This window comes from Primulina tabacum, chromosome 5 (assembly GCF_025594145.1).
Source record: "Primulina tabacum isolate GXHZ01 chromosome 5, ASM2559414v2, whole genome shotgun sequence".
Taxonomy (NCBI): domain Eukaryota; kingdom Viridiplantae; phylum Streptophyta; class Magnoliopsida; order Lamiales; family Gesneriaceae; genus Primulina; species Primulina tabacum.
In genome coordinates, this window is record NC_134554.1 from 29,466,249 (window position 1) to 29,480,908 (window position 14,660).

Sequence of the window (14,660 nt, forward strand, 5' to 3'; positions counted from 1 at the left end):
GAAATTTCAGACCACTCCATCAAACCACTGATATAATTCTTAACCTTTTTAGAAATGAGTTGAGGGACTGATTCCATGTGAATGGGTATCTCAACCTCTTAGATCTTTTCTTCTAATTGAACAAATTGATATTCAGAGCAGGCTTCTGCACTTATTCCATTTTAGGCTGAAGGCTAGCTTGAATTTCTCCTAATTCAAAAACTACATTTTACCATTAGTGAACTGAAGAAGAACTTGAAAATGTTGTTAAAAATTATTTGACATAAACAACAGAAAGTACATTCAAAGGAACTCAAGTATTCAACCATGACAATCCACCTAACTACATACTATAAGAGCGTGCATAAATATATGACAGAAATGAGCTAGGGACCACACATATATACATTTTTTTCCTAACTACCACAACGTATTTTGTAATGTTTCTCAGAGGAAATTTATACTAATTCAACAAATTTGTGAAACAGAAACAAACACCAGCAGCAGCAACCAGATAAACTATTAAAACAAGGGGCGGTTTTGTTAGAGTAGATGCCCTGCAAGCCAATGATTGGCTAGGGAATTTATTGACTCAAGTGTAATAAACAATCTTTATTTTAATATAATTTAACCTTTTTATGGTCGTGTTTTACTTTATCTGTATACCCATGCAATCAGCATAGATAAAGTCCTTGATTATACTTTAATACAAATGAATCGTAATTCGATGTTGAAACTCATTTGTAAACACTGTATAATCTAAATTCGTTCCTAGTCAATTCAGCCGCCTAAAACATGGATAAAGGTCGCTTGAGCTTGAGACTAGCCTCTGTGATGTTGTGTACCGCGTTTCTTGGTAAGGGCATAGAGATGTCCAAACATGCAGATGGGTAGTCATATGATTATTATACCGAACAACCCTCAATCGGACTTTCCAAGTGGTTATCATTCATCGAAAGGATGAGTCCGTGGTTATGATTGTACACCATTAGTCCTTACGACCCGGGACAACACTGAGGCTCTATATGCTAGGGCTGTGCTTTGACTCGTTTACCGACTCCAGGAGAGTCATCAGGTGGCGAGGTTGAGTACAGTTGCGACACATATAGGAGCCAGTGCATTGTAGTCGGAAATTCACCGCTCACCTACGGGTGTGGATATCCTATGTGATCTGATGAAATAATATTGCGTGGAATCTCTGGCCAGAGTATGAGATGTACATTGGAGAAATAGTTCTCCAATGGTACATGCGATGCCACTATTATATGTATCACATAGTTATCGAAATCTTATGCAACCCTCGATGAACCAATAGTTGCAGATTCGATCGGGATATATGAGATGAATAGACCGTACTGTACGTTAATCATAACCGACTTGGTTCTTGCAGGCACTATCAGTGATACATAGGGAGTCATGGGACGATGCTACTAGACGCTCTTACCATGATTCGATGACTTTAATCAGAAAATAGTTTCTGGCATTCTCATAATCAATTATTGATACATAGAATGGGGTAAATTAGAGTAAGCCCGAATAAAAGATTATGTCCTGAATCACAAAGAGTTGTGAACCCACGGCTAGCTGTATCCCTGCACCATTGAGGGTCACACAAGTACTGTTTTACTTGTTCCCGTTGAAATAATAAATTCAAAGAGTTGAATTTATAGGAAATAAGTTTGATATGATCAATCGATAAGCTTATAAATAAAGTTTATAAAAGCTTATAGAAATTTTGAGAGCATGACTGTTAAGACAGTCAAAGGAATACACCTGCCTTATTTAGACATTTGTGATATCGAATTTAAAGTGTGCATCATACTAACAAACAAGTTGAAATTGTCACATCGATGATATTGGATCGTCGATCGGGATTATGATGAGATTAATGTGATGGGAGCATGGATCATGAGCTTGTAATAGTATAAGCACATCATGCTAATTTATTAAATTTCAAATGGGCTTTAATAATTGAATTATATTTTAATTGAGTTAAAATATAGCCCATTAAGTTTTTATAAAATATGGTATTGATTTATGTAATATGAAAAATATTTATGATACCATAATTTTAAAAAATTGCACACAAAGCAAAATAATATTAATGCATAATATTCTCAAAATATATGTATTAATATTCGAGATTACATTTGGTTTGGTATGGATTTAGAATCTTTAGTTAACTTAATTAATTGGATTAATTAAGTAAACGAAAGGTGAGAAATATAATTAGAATATTTTATTATTCTAATTGCATGCATTTTCGAGAATTGAAAAGAAAGAATATACATTGCGAAAGGCATAATATTCGAGAATCACGATTAGCATGCAATAAGAATATTTCATTTACTTAATTAATTGGATTAATTAAGTTAAATGAAGGATTAGTTTTAATAGAGCATGCATTCGGTGGGTTCTGTTGGTTTTTTTTTTTTGGAACGAGAATTGAAGCTCTCGAAAAATTCTCTCCGACATTCTCTCAAAATTCGGCCACTCCAAGTTCGAGGGTTGTGCCGGGTTTTAGTGTTCTGTCTCTATGAAAAAATCTTCTATACTTTCTAGTGCAAGTTAGAAGAGGAACAAATATTCCAGTCGTAGACCTGATTCGGAGATCGAAAAAAATTCGTAGGGATTTACAACAAGAGCTAATTCCGCTAATATTGACTTGGTTGGAGCCAAGTGAAAATTTCACTAAAGGTATAAACTAAACATCCTATGTATGTTTAGTTAATTCAAACCATACGAGTGTCCAAACAAATGTATCTTAAATGTCAAGATCTAAAAAAATTTTAAAACTTCCGCTGCGTTTGGGCACGAGAAAACCGAGATCCAACAAGTTTTCCACTATGATCCCTTTGGTTGTGGGGCATGTGGCGAGATTCCAATGTTCAGGGCGATGAGTTCCCCACCAATGTACTTTTCTATTCTCAATCCCCATAGTGAAGTAAAGAAGAACAGTCATGAAAGTAACACCTGCATCTAAAGCGGGCCAAAGGATATAGTTGTACATTTGCCACCAGTTTTTACTGTATTTGAACATAAAGAAGTAGCAAATCGTCCCTACGAGTATCCAAGAATTGTAGTTTAGAGCTGTTGCTCCAAGTAGTATAGATTGATGAGTGGAATCCACGATTGTGCTGGGAATTTCTTGTAGAACTCCCAAACAACAACAGCAGCCAAATATTCGTTTAGGACTCACAAGTCCCCATGTGACTGATGCATCGAAGAAGACTTGATCACACGGACAAGTCCACTTAAAATTACTCAACATAATGATATATTTATTTTAAGTTGATGTTTTATGTGAAAATAGATGTAAATAAAATAATTAACGAATATTATCATTAAAAAATAGAAGGGAAAAAACAGAAATTCTTTTTGCATTCTATATTTTTAATTAATTTATTTTAAATCTAAAATTATGTATACTTTAAAATTTCACGCATAAAAATACGTAAAAAAATTCACATATTTATTTCTCGGAAAAGATTTGGAGATGTAAATCACACTATAGTCAAATAAAAATAACCTACCAATATGCAACAAATTTTTTTTAAGCAATATGCAACAAATTTATGTTAAAATAGACTCCAAAATTCATCCAAAAATAACAGAAAACAAAGTTATCACAAAAGTAAGTGTCAATGTCATTCGCAATATCAACTTAGAACAACTATCACATATTTTCGAAAATGTTGTAAAAATTTTATGTTGTATTCCATATCCCCATGTAACGTCCCGAAAATCTGAAAGTCCACGTGAACCACGTGCATTTAAATTATTAATTTTCTTTGGTATTTTATTAAATTATTTTAAAGCATTAAATGCATGTTTATTTTTTTAATTTGTGTTTAATTATTTTATGCATTTTATGCATAATTCATGTATGATAGAATTTAATTCATGAAGTTCATGCATTAGGATTTCTAGGTCCATTTCACGATCGAAGAGGAACGGAAACCGGAGAATTTTCAAGGAAAATTATTTTATTACATAATTAATTTTTATGAGTTAAAATAAGGTGTTTTAAAGGTATTTTTCAAAATAGGATTTTTATAGGTATTTTTACTCGCATGATTTTATTATTAACGGCACGCTAATTTTATCAAATCGGGACATTTTGAGGTTTCGACTAATATTTTAAAAACATAATTTCCAATACGGAATATTTTTCGGGATTGCATTTGGAATTTAATGGGCCTAGCTTTTAAGCTTTTGGGCTTAAAACCCTTTTCAAACCCTTAATTATTATATTAAGGCGCATTAATCATTTAATTAACAAACTAATTATTATAAAATAAATTTTAAACATCCCGTAACCCCCCATGCTGCCCATATACGTTTCCGCTCCATTCCAATTCCCTCTCCAATCGGTTTTCAACACACCAACAGCTGAAAGAATCGGTGGTTCACTTGTTTTTGCAAAGAAAGCTTCATCCGGGTTTCCTCTCATCATTCTTGCGCTCCAAACATCATAAGGCACGTTATGTACTTTCATTTCTGCATCTTGCACGCCATATACTGCTGTTGTGTGTACCATAGTTAGTAAAGATCATATCATACACGTTCGAGATGTGATACACGGTTTTTGCATGAAATTTGATCATATTTTTGTTTGTAAACTCACGTTTTTTTCTGAATTTGGTGCAAGGGGCTGCTGTACTCGGTCGTTTAGGGGTAAGTCGTAGTGTATAAGTACTGCTTTGGGGTCTAGGGAGGCTGCTGGATCGAACCTTTGAGTGAGACAATGGAACCGAATGCAAGGAGAGACGGTGGAGTCACTTTTGGTGTCTAGCGGGTTAGCTGTTGGTGGAGGTTGCATGGGGCCGATTGTGTGGTTAATATAGGTTCGTTAGAGTCTAATCTAAGTCCATGTTAGGTGGGTTATGAGCTGGTGCATCGGTGATTAGATAATGGAGTGAATTTGGGGTTTAGTTTGGTTGTGGGATGCTGCTAGGGAGAGGCCGAGTCGAAGGTGATGTGAGGTAGTCTCGGCTGGTTTTCTTCGCAAGGTAGTGCAGCGGCCATTTGTGTGGGTTGGTATAGTTTAGAGGGGTTATTAAGGGGCCTAATGGTGAGTCTTAAGGTGGGACAAGTGGTTAAATTATAGGGGACCGAATGGATTAGTTTTTGGGAGATTAGTGTACATGAGGTGGTGAAACATGAGAGGACCGAGAGTGTGCCAAGTTTTGAGAATTTCCACCGTGGGTTTAGGGGCCTAATGATATTGTTTTAGGTACTATTTAGTGTTTTCAAGATATGGTAAAAGTTGTAGAAGAGTTGGGTAAATTTTGGATTTATGCGGATTAAAAACCGGAACCTCGATCTGAGTTTTAAAACGAATTAGATAAGCTGTGATTTGGCCTCGAGTTTACGTCTAGGACTACTTTTTTAAAATGTTCTGGGACATTTTTGGGAGTATGGTAAGCCTCGAGTCAATTTTAGAGGTCCAGGGTTGAAACGATAATTTTTGGGTTCCCGGGAGCAAAATGGTAATTTTGCACCCGGGGTGAGACCATTTTGCCCCCGGGGTGAGGTTTTGGTCTTGGCAGCGTCCTGAGCACAAAATTATGATATTTTAAATGTTTATATATCATGTTTATGATTTTTACACAATTATGATAAATACAGTGCATGCTTGGTTTAAAGGAAAAATTATTTATATGCATGCTTTTATTAAGTGGTGAATATGATGACACGTTTTGAAGGAAGTGATTTAGTTGTGACTGACACGATGATATGATTGGAGATATCGTGAGGGAAAAGGCCCCAGAGGGAGCCCGTTTACGGGAGAAGGCCCCAGAGGGAGCCCGTTTACGGGAGAAGGCCCCAGAGGGAGCCCGACGATCGTATTTCCATTGACATGATATGATGACATGACAGGCTCGGGCTCAGTTGACGGGTGAGAGTGTTGCTGATGTCCCCCGCCGCCGGGTACCACGGTTACACGTAGATGGATCCATTGACTGACATGATGACATGATGATACGAAAGTCACAGCTAATGAACGGAATTCAAATTAAGATTTTAACACGTATATGCTGATACGATGATACATGCTATTACCATGTTTTGACAGGTCACAGTTACGCATACGATATGATAACATGATGAGACATGTTTTGACACGGTTACGATTTTACACGACACGCTTATGTTCATGTTTTTAAGCTCATGAAATGTATTTTGATTATGCTATTTTTCACTGCTGTGTGCTATGTATATGTACTTGTTATTACTGGTACAGGTGTGTTGAGTCTTTAGACTCACTAGGCGTGTGTGATGCAGGTGAGCATTTTGATCAGGGGACCGGAGGTGCCGAAGACTGAGTAGGCAGGCGGGATATGCGGTGACACGATCCCGAGGACCATTATTTTTCCGCATATTGATTCACGTGTTTTGAGAGGAGTTGCACATTTTTATATGTTGATGATACTACGATTTTTACACGTTTACGTTGATTTATGATGACGTTGGTTATTTTTAAACTAGCGTTATTCTTGTTGGCAAATAAATACGATTATTTTAAATGTTATTTTGTAATTGAGAGCTTTAAAAAAAATCTATATTTTCGCACTTTTAAAACGGTAGACGTTTCACCCCACTTGCTGAGTATTTCCTAAAATACTCACCCCCCTTACAACCTGTCCCAGAGAAATCAGTGGAAAAAATCGAGGAGGAGGAATCGGACCAGTTTTGGGGCTGGTGAATGCGAGACTTCGAGATTTTAGATTAAGTGTAACTTTTAAATTTAGTTTATGTTTTCGCAATCAAACTCTGTCGTTTTTGAGATTTCGTAAACTGGTTTCGATTTACACTTTGCTACGAGGCTGGTTGTTTTCAATTGTGTGATTGTTAAACGACGTCGGTGTCAATCTCGAGTTTCGAGGTGTGACAATAATAATGATAATGATAGTGGGAAGCATTATATTTTCATTTACAATTAATCTAAAACCTGAAACCATCTTTTGTGAACACAAATATACTTTCAAATGAACTTGAATGCGACCCACTAATCGCCATTTTGTATCACGTATCTTGCTGGCTCTACCGCTTCTCTTTGCAGCCACCATGATTCTCAGTCCACTTTGATCCACATCTGTAGCAGAATTCATACTTACACCTGCAAGTCATATGCACACACCCCTCGGCCTTTTCGATATACATCTTACATTTGGGGCATTTCTTCCAGTTCTTTTTCTCAGCAAGTTTCTTCACTATCTTCTCGTCTTTCCCCCGTCCCTTTCTTGCATACAGCTTCTGGAATTCCTTGCAGGTGAACTCGGAATGCCACGGGACATGACATTCCGCGCAGAATGATCTCTTGCATGAAAGACATTCTATCTTCTTCAAAACTTCCCCCGAATCGTTCACGAGCAAGGCTGAACAGTCGAGAAAAGGGCAATATAGCTTCTGGGAGTTGGGAATCAGCGATAGACACAGCAACTCATGCCATTTTACAAGTATATCGTTCGGGACCATCATTTGGCAGGCTTCAAAGTTTAGTACAGTCTTGCAGTATAAAGCCGGGCAAGGGATGATTTTCAGATTTTCTTGAATCTTGGAGATGATATGGTTGGAAGTGCACTCGTAACAAAAGGAGTGCGAGCATCCGTCATTTTCAAACATCTGCCAGCTTTCTTTGTTCTCTAAACAAATTTCACAGAAGCTTATGGGAGAATCCTCGAACATACGTTCATAATTTAGCATTTCAGGGCTGCGAATAGGTTCTTGCACTGATGAAGATGCATCATTTGGAGGGGCAGAGGTGAAGAGAGAAACCAATAATGCTTCGTGAAACTGTAATTCCTCTGCATATTCGGCATCTACATTGGTGATTCTGCCACTTTTGATTATTTGAGAGCATACTGTGAATAGAAATTCCCCAAAAACAGTGAGAAAGATATCAGTTTTTAGTGTAAACAATTCGAGGTGATATTTGACTAGCGTGCACAATACAGGGACATTTAAACGCTTACAGTTTCCTTCTAAGACAATTAAGTACGCTTAAAAAACTAAAACTCCTACAGGGAAGCCCTCATCTACGCTAAAAGCATAATCAAGAATATGGAACCTGGCTCTGCTGAATGTTTCTAAACATAAATTTGAATAATAAAAATGGATTCAAATGACTCTTATACATCTAATATCAATTATGGAATCATGAAAGCATGTCCTTGATCTTTCCAAATCACTAGCAAAACACTTTACAAACTAGCAACAATTGGCAACAGAAACATTGAAAGTATATCTGGTGACTTGCTCGAGTCAAGAAAGTACAGGAAACACCTAGCTTTAACCATAATATAACACAGGAAAATTAGTTTACGCCATCTGGCTTGCGTAGAATAGGCAAAACATCACAGACACATTCCAAGGCTTACAAATATCATTGCCTTTTTTATTACTACCTCTGCCCCTCGTTGAATTCATCTTTTCCCTTTCAGGTGATCCTAAACAATCATTTTCTACAACAACAATTTTCTTTCCCCAGTATCCCACTCAAACAGGGTGATAGTGCATCACTAACATATGAATCTTCCATTCTCAACCCCTACCTTAAACCTTATACAAGCTCAAGATTGTAAGTTCCTTATAAGGGTATGCTTGTATTTCAAATCCATGATTTCGATTAATTTCTTAGGGATTCCATTACAATATTGAGCTTAAGAGTCAATAATAAAGATGAATTTCAAATCCTCATTGGTTAAAATCATTCACAGTCCAATTCTCAAAGCAACCAAAGATGGCCTGATATCTTTTAATCCAACAAACACAGAATAAATAAGCAACAATTGACCCAGCTGGGGGGCGATTAAAAATCAGCTCCTGCCTCGCTATAAGATTCAAAAAAAAATTGAGTAGCATCGTCGTCACCAGTCCTAGCTGCCCCCGAAGAACAGCTGGAGCTTGATCCTAAACACGAAATATTTAATTATCATCTTCATCTCCCGACATCCAGGCAAATCATCGAGTACCAACTCAGGCAAAACATCGAGTACCAACTTCAGAAAACAACACAAAATATGCAAAAGTTTTTAACCCATTCACAATTCAGTCAATTATAGAGCTGCCAAATAGCACCATCCATTCCACTCTAAAGAACAGCAGACAGCAACACAAACCCATCAAGACAAATGGAAAAAAACGAAAAACATTCACCGTCTCTAGACATGGCACCAGAACTTGGCCTCTCCGGAGAATCTCGCTTGACCACAGACTTTAAAATCAACTGATTATTCATGGGTTTGCTTATTTTTTTCTTTCTATTGGAATACAGAATCATCCATGCAGGAGCAGTGATGGCAAGAAAAGTCCCGGCACAGTAAAATATGAACGAAATGACAGATTCTGACATGTAAACGGTGCAAAGATGATGATACTGAGTGAGAAAGAATTCGAAATCGGCCGGAGTTGGATCGGAGATTTGAGGCATGAAGGCCAGTGGAGGGTGATATTTGGAGTACCAACCTTGCAGCCTACAGAGGATTTTAACTAATCGATGAGGTGTCATCAAAACATATATATAACATAATTCTCCAATGATTCATACTTTAATTTTAAAAATAGAATGTATATATATTATAAAATAAAATTTAAAGAATAATGACCATATTTAAAAGATTGCTCTAATTAATTATAAAAAAAGTCATAAAATTTGTAAAATCAAGCCCTTGTAAATCCTCGAAAGTTATAGTTTATGTAACAACAATCTTTTAAACGGCACGATAACGTAAAGTATCGATTCATTCTTTTTCTACGATCAGTTATCACATCCTAATGAAATTTATCTTTAAAATTCTTAATTTTAATATGATCTTTAACACTAAAATATCGTAAAAAAAAAAAAAAACGCGTACATGTACACGAAATTATTAGTCACGTTAGTACTCATAGTCAATGAATTTACCTCATTTAAATCTTTAATTTTAATGTTGTGTGAAAATAAGATTTAACATTTTTCAAAACAAGTGCGAGAAATTAAACAGAAATTGTCTGGAAATTTCAAATTTAGAGCAAAAAAACATGACGAATTTATCTGGTTTGAGTTTGGATTACCCAATGTTAATTTGAGTTAGTTTCGAAAAGAATATCATCTGATGTCATTTTGAAAAAAAAACAGATGAATTATTAAACTTAAAATTATAATTTTTACGTTGTTACGGAATACGTTCCAATCATTCCACCGTAAAAATTTGATCAAGTTATTAAATTGAGTATGTTTTTTGTGAGTTGATTTCACGGATTTATATTAAGAGATGAATTGATTAGATCTATATATGTAACGGAAAATAATATTTTGTTAGATCGGTTAAGATGCTCGCCCACAAAATTTTTTGTGAAACTAAATTTTAGTTTGAGTTGACTTTCGACTAATGTTGTGTTTAGATTATTTTAAAATTTTGGTTTGAGTTGACTTAGGACAAAAGTTGCGTTTAGAATATTTTATTATTGAGTTGGCTAATTAAAAATAAATAAATAAAAGCAAAGCAAGAAAAATAATTCCTTATTTTCGAAGAATATATTTAATCTTATATCTGCTTGTGATAGCATTTTACGATTTCTAGGCTTTTTATTGGCTAACAAATGAATTATTAATTTTCCGATGGTGTATTAATATTAAATAAGCGCAAAGAAATTTTGAATAAATTATATTATTTGCCAAATTTTTTCAACTTATAATGTTTTGACAATTCTTATATTAATGTTGACGAGGTACAAACACTTACGTTGACGCAACATTAAAATGCAATTTATTAATAAAAAATTTGAGAGGGAATATTAATTTATTAAATAATATGTACCATAATTCATTTTTACTATTTTTATTGATTATTGTGAACAAAAAGTAACTTATATTCTTTCTTTTTTTTTCAACTGAAATATATTATTTTCTAATTTGAGAACATATAAAGGATGTTGAGTCCAGCATATGTAAGTGACAGTAATATTGAGACGAGTAACCTCCTGATAAGTTATTGTATTTCAAGTTGTTGATTTTGCGCCACTTGATCTGACTGGTTAGATTATCTGTAAAATAGTGACATCATATCTTATCGAGTAATACCGTCTATGCTGGGAACATGATCGACTGTAGGGAAATTGTAAGAGTGACATCTAAGGAATGAGAGACAACATTAACATATAGACACGTACGACTCCGGTCCCATGAGCCTAACAACCCGATCCATTAGCACTCTAGTAAGTGTACTCTGTACTGTCACGAGTTTAAAGAAATAAAATTGCATATTGGCTAACAGCTATATATTTTGTCATAGTGGTAAGTGTTTGATCCTAACAATCAAAATCAAAGTCAATATCACGAGTTCGATTCTCACTGATTGCTAGTAGTGTAATAGTGATAGAATGATTGTTTTGTGCAATAATTGTATCAGTTGGATAGAGCAATCAAAACATGACGTTTGTACCGTGATATGTTTTAAAAGATTTGAGCACTATAATCAGATACTTAAACTAAATAATAATAGGAGGTAAAAATACAACATTTCGTAAGGCCTCGTTGCGAACAAACGCCACACCATTATATTCCAACACGTTTGATTAGGAGCCAGGACTTGTACTTTTCAGACATCATTATATTCCACACGTTTGATTAGCAACTAGGACTTGTACTTTTCTAATTTTATTATACACAAAACGCCAACAATTCATTTTCCAATGCTTCTGCTTCACGTCTTTGTTTTTGACTTTTAAGAAATGACATATCATATATAGATTCAAATTACTATATTTTCTATTTACAAGTTTTAAATTACATATATTTAAAATAGTTATAAAATCTCTAAGTGGTAGGCATATTTCAATATTTTAAGTGCAAGGCACGAATTGCTAACAACTGTGATTACCGTAACAGAGTGATATATTGGTAAGAACGATTTATACATTTTTTTCATAATTTAATTAAATATTCTTGATACTCACATAGGATCCGATTCCAGCGAGTCTCACTAGTCCAGACACAGGTTTCAAAATGATCATAAGCCTGAAATCACGAATAAGACCGTTAGAAGGGGGCCAGAAGGGTGTCCTGGTATAGCCCCTCCGACGCTCAAGTCAGTGACTGAGGATATGAGTGAAGAGCAGCTAAGGGTGCTGCTGAAAACAATAATAAAGCGAATGAATCAACCGTACGCGCAAACCTGGTATTTATAGGAGAATACTTGGGCCCTGATGGGCTTCCCACCCAAACGTGATCTGGGCCTCCAAGATGTAATCCGAGCCTAGAGGCCCATGGGTATCACCTAAGATGTAATCCAGCGAGTGTCACTAGTCCAGACGCAGGTTTCAAAATGATCCCGAGCCTGAAATCACGAATAACACCGTCAGAAGAGGGTCAGGAGGGTGTGCTGGCGTAGCCCCTCCTCCCTCACTACCCCTTCATAACATCGACGCGCGGCTTTTTGGTCCCCGCACAAGACTCCAACTCCTTTTTCCACATGAAACTTAAGCTTCTGATGATAAGTGGAAGCTACGGCTCTAAATCTTTTAGGGATGGCTGTCCAAGAATTGCATTATACGCTGGCGGGGTATCTACCACGGTGAAGTCTATCATTTTTGTTACCCGCCGAGAATCAGTCCCCAAGGATAGGGGAAGAACAATCTGACCCAAAGGCGGGATGGCGTGTCCTGCAAACCCATACAGCAGGGCTGATACCGGCTCAAACTCAAATCCTTCCATCTTCATTTGATCCAACGTGCTCTTGAACAAGACGTTCACGAAACTTCCATTATCAATAAATATGCTCGCCACATCATAAGTGGCAATGGTAGCCGTCACCACCAAGGCATCGTTATGTGGAGTCACAACACCTCGGAGGTCTTCCGGGCCAAAGCTGATGACGGGGTCTTGTGGAAATTCTGCACCCCTAGATATTTCAAAGTTTTCCAACCTCCTCCCATTCGCTTTCCGAGTTCACCCGGAATCTTCGTCAGTAGCAGTCCCCGAGATCATGTGAATAATTCATCTCGTAGGGTGGTTATCCTCATTCATTCCCCTACTCGGTTCGACGGGCTCCTGAGGGGCATCTTGACCTCGACCTTCTCCTCTCTGCTCCCCAACCCTCTGATTTATCCATGGAGGGCCTTGACCACGCCTAGGGGACGAGCAAGACCTCGGTCGACTCACAGGTGCGGATCTTTCTCGTCTGTCCCGCGAAGACAATCTAGCACTGTACTCAACCCTTCGTGACTTCTCCCACCTCCCCGCGGGCTCCATCACCTCGTCACGACTCCTATCCATGGGAACATGTGATGAGAATTGTCCTCTGCCCCTAGCTTATCCTCCTCCTTCTCGCCCGCACCTCTCTTCCTACCTCCTCTTTTCGCTCCCTCAACTCTATTTCCCCCGGGCCGCTGCTCCATCCTCTTATGCCGCTGGGCATCTTGTAGATTTACATATTTTTCCGCTCGAGATAACAGATCATCATAACTTGATGAAGGTTTCTTGACCAACGATTTAAAGAACTCTCCTCCCCTCAATCCTTGGGTAAAGCCACTTATCATGATGTCAGGGGAAACATCTGGTATTTTTAGCGCTGCATCGTTGAAACGCCGGATAAATTCTCGCAGAGTTTCAGTTTCTTGATGCTTCATCACAAACAAGCTCAATTAATTTCTTTGGTGCCTCTTGCTGCTAGCGAATCTGTACAAGAAAGCAGCGGAAAAATCCTCGAAAGATCGTAGAGAGTTGGGCTGCAAGGTGTTAAACCATTGCTGGGCTGACCTCACCAACGTGCCCTGAAACACCTTACACTTAACTCCATCTGAATACTGATGCAACATAGCTGTGTTCTCAAACCTTCCCAAATGTTCTTCTAGGTCAGTACGACCATCGTACTCTCCCACATTTGATTGTCGGAAACTTGAAGGAAGCCCTTCCTCCAAAATGGCGGGGGAAAAAGGACTCTCCTTCTTGGACACTGGAGCTCTATTTCCCAATTGTTGCCTCAACATTCTTATCTCCTTCCATATCTCCTCTATCTCGGGATTCTCCCTACCTTGGAGGGGTTGCGTCTCTTCAACCCTGCTCTGATGACCCTCAACATTCTCCTCTCGCTCCTGGCGTGTGGTTTGTCCTTCAGCAAACATAGACTCTTGGTTCCTCTTCATGGCCTCGTCCACCGTGCGGGTAATAAATTGGCACAACTGTTCCAGGGTCAAGTTCCCCACATTCTAATTAGGACGGGGTGGCTCGACCCTTATCTCATGACGGGGTGGCTCAACTCTTGTTTCCTGATGGGGTTGTTCCTGTCTCGTCTCAAGACGCTGTTATTCTTGTCTTGTCTCAACACGAAATTGTTCGGGTCCCATCTGAGAACGCGACGATGTTTTTTTAGTTCTTCTGCTCCCTCTCCTACCTGCCATCTCTACGTCTCAGCTCAAAATTCCCACAGACGGCGCCAAGTGATACTCAGAGAAAATTTAGGGTCCGATTCCAACGAGTGTCACTAGTCCAGACGCAGGTTTCAAAATGGTCCTGAGCCTGAAATCACGAATAAGACCGTTAGAAGAGGGCCAGGAGGGTGTCCTGGCGTATAGTGGCGGAGCCAGAAATATGGCTCCGCCCGGGCTAAAATTTTAAAATCTATAATTTTTTAATATATTAAATTGATCTACCCGGGCTAATATTATATTATTCTAAAATTATATAAAATTTACAT

The 14,660-nt window shown here is 37.6% G+C and overlaps 1 protein-coding gene across 1 annotated transcript; it reads right to left on the minus strand.

The window, feature by feature from the left end:
- Positions 1 to 6,875: 6,875 nt before the first annotated feature.
- Positions 6,876 to 13,593, minus strand: LOC142544325 (uncharacterized). Its single transcript, XM_075651383.1, has 3 exons — positions 13,314 to 13,593; positions 9,142 to 9,474; positions 6,876 to 7,847 (listed from the first exon to the last, which is right to left on the minus strand). The coding sequence occupies exons 1-3, from the start codon at positions 13,591 to 13,593 to the stop codon at positions 7,027 to 7,029; spliced, it is 1,434 nt and encodes a 477-aa protein (XP_075507498.1). The 3' UTR covers positions 6,876 to 7,026.
- Positions 13,594 to 14,660: the final 1,067 nt, after the last annotated feature.

Bases quoted from the DNA above. Each gene is read 5' to 3' on its own strand.
- LOC142544325 (XM_075651383.1), bottom strand. From the start codon at position 13,593: ATGAAGCATCAAGAAACTGAAACTCTGCGAGAATTTATCCGGCGTTTC. The intron at 9,475-13,313 runs GTAGGAAGAGAG...CTCATCGATTAG, and splicing joins TGAGGGAGCGAAAAGAGGAG to TTAAAATCCTCTGTAGGCTG. The intron at 7,848-9,141 runs GTGAATGTTTTT...TTCTATTCACAG, and splicing joins TGGTGCCATGTCTAGAGACG to TATGCTCTCAAATAATCAAA.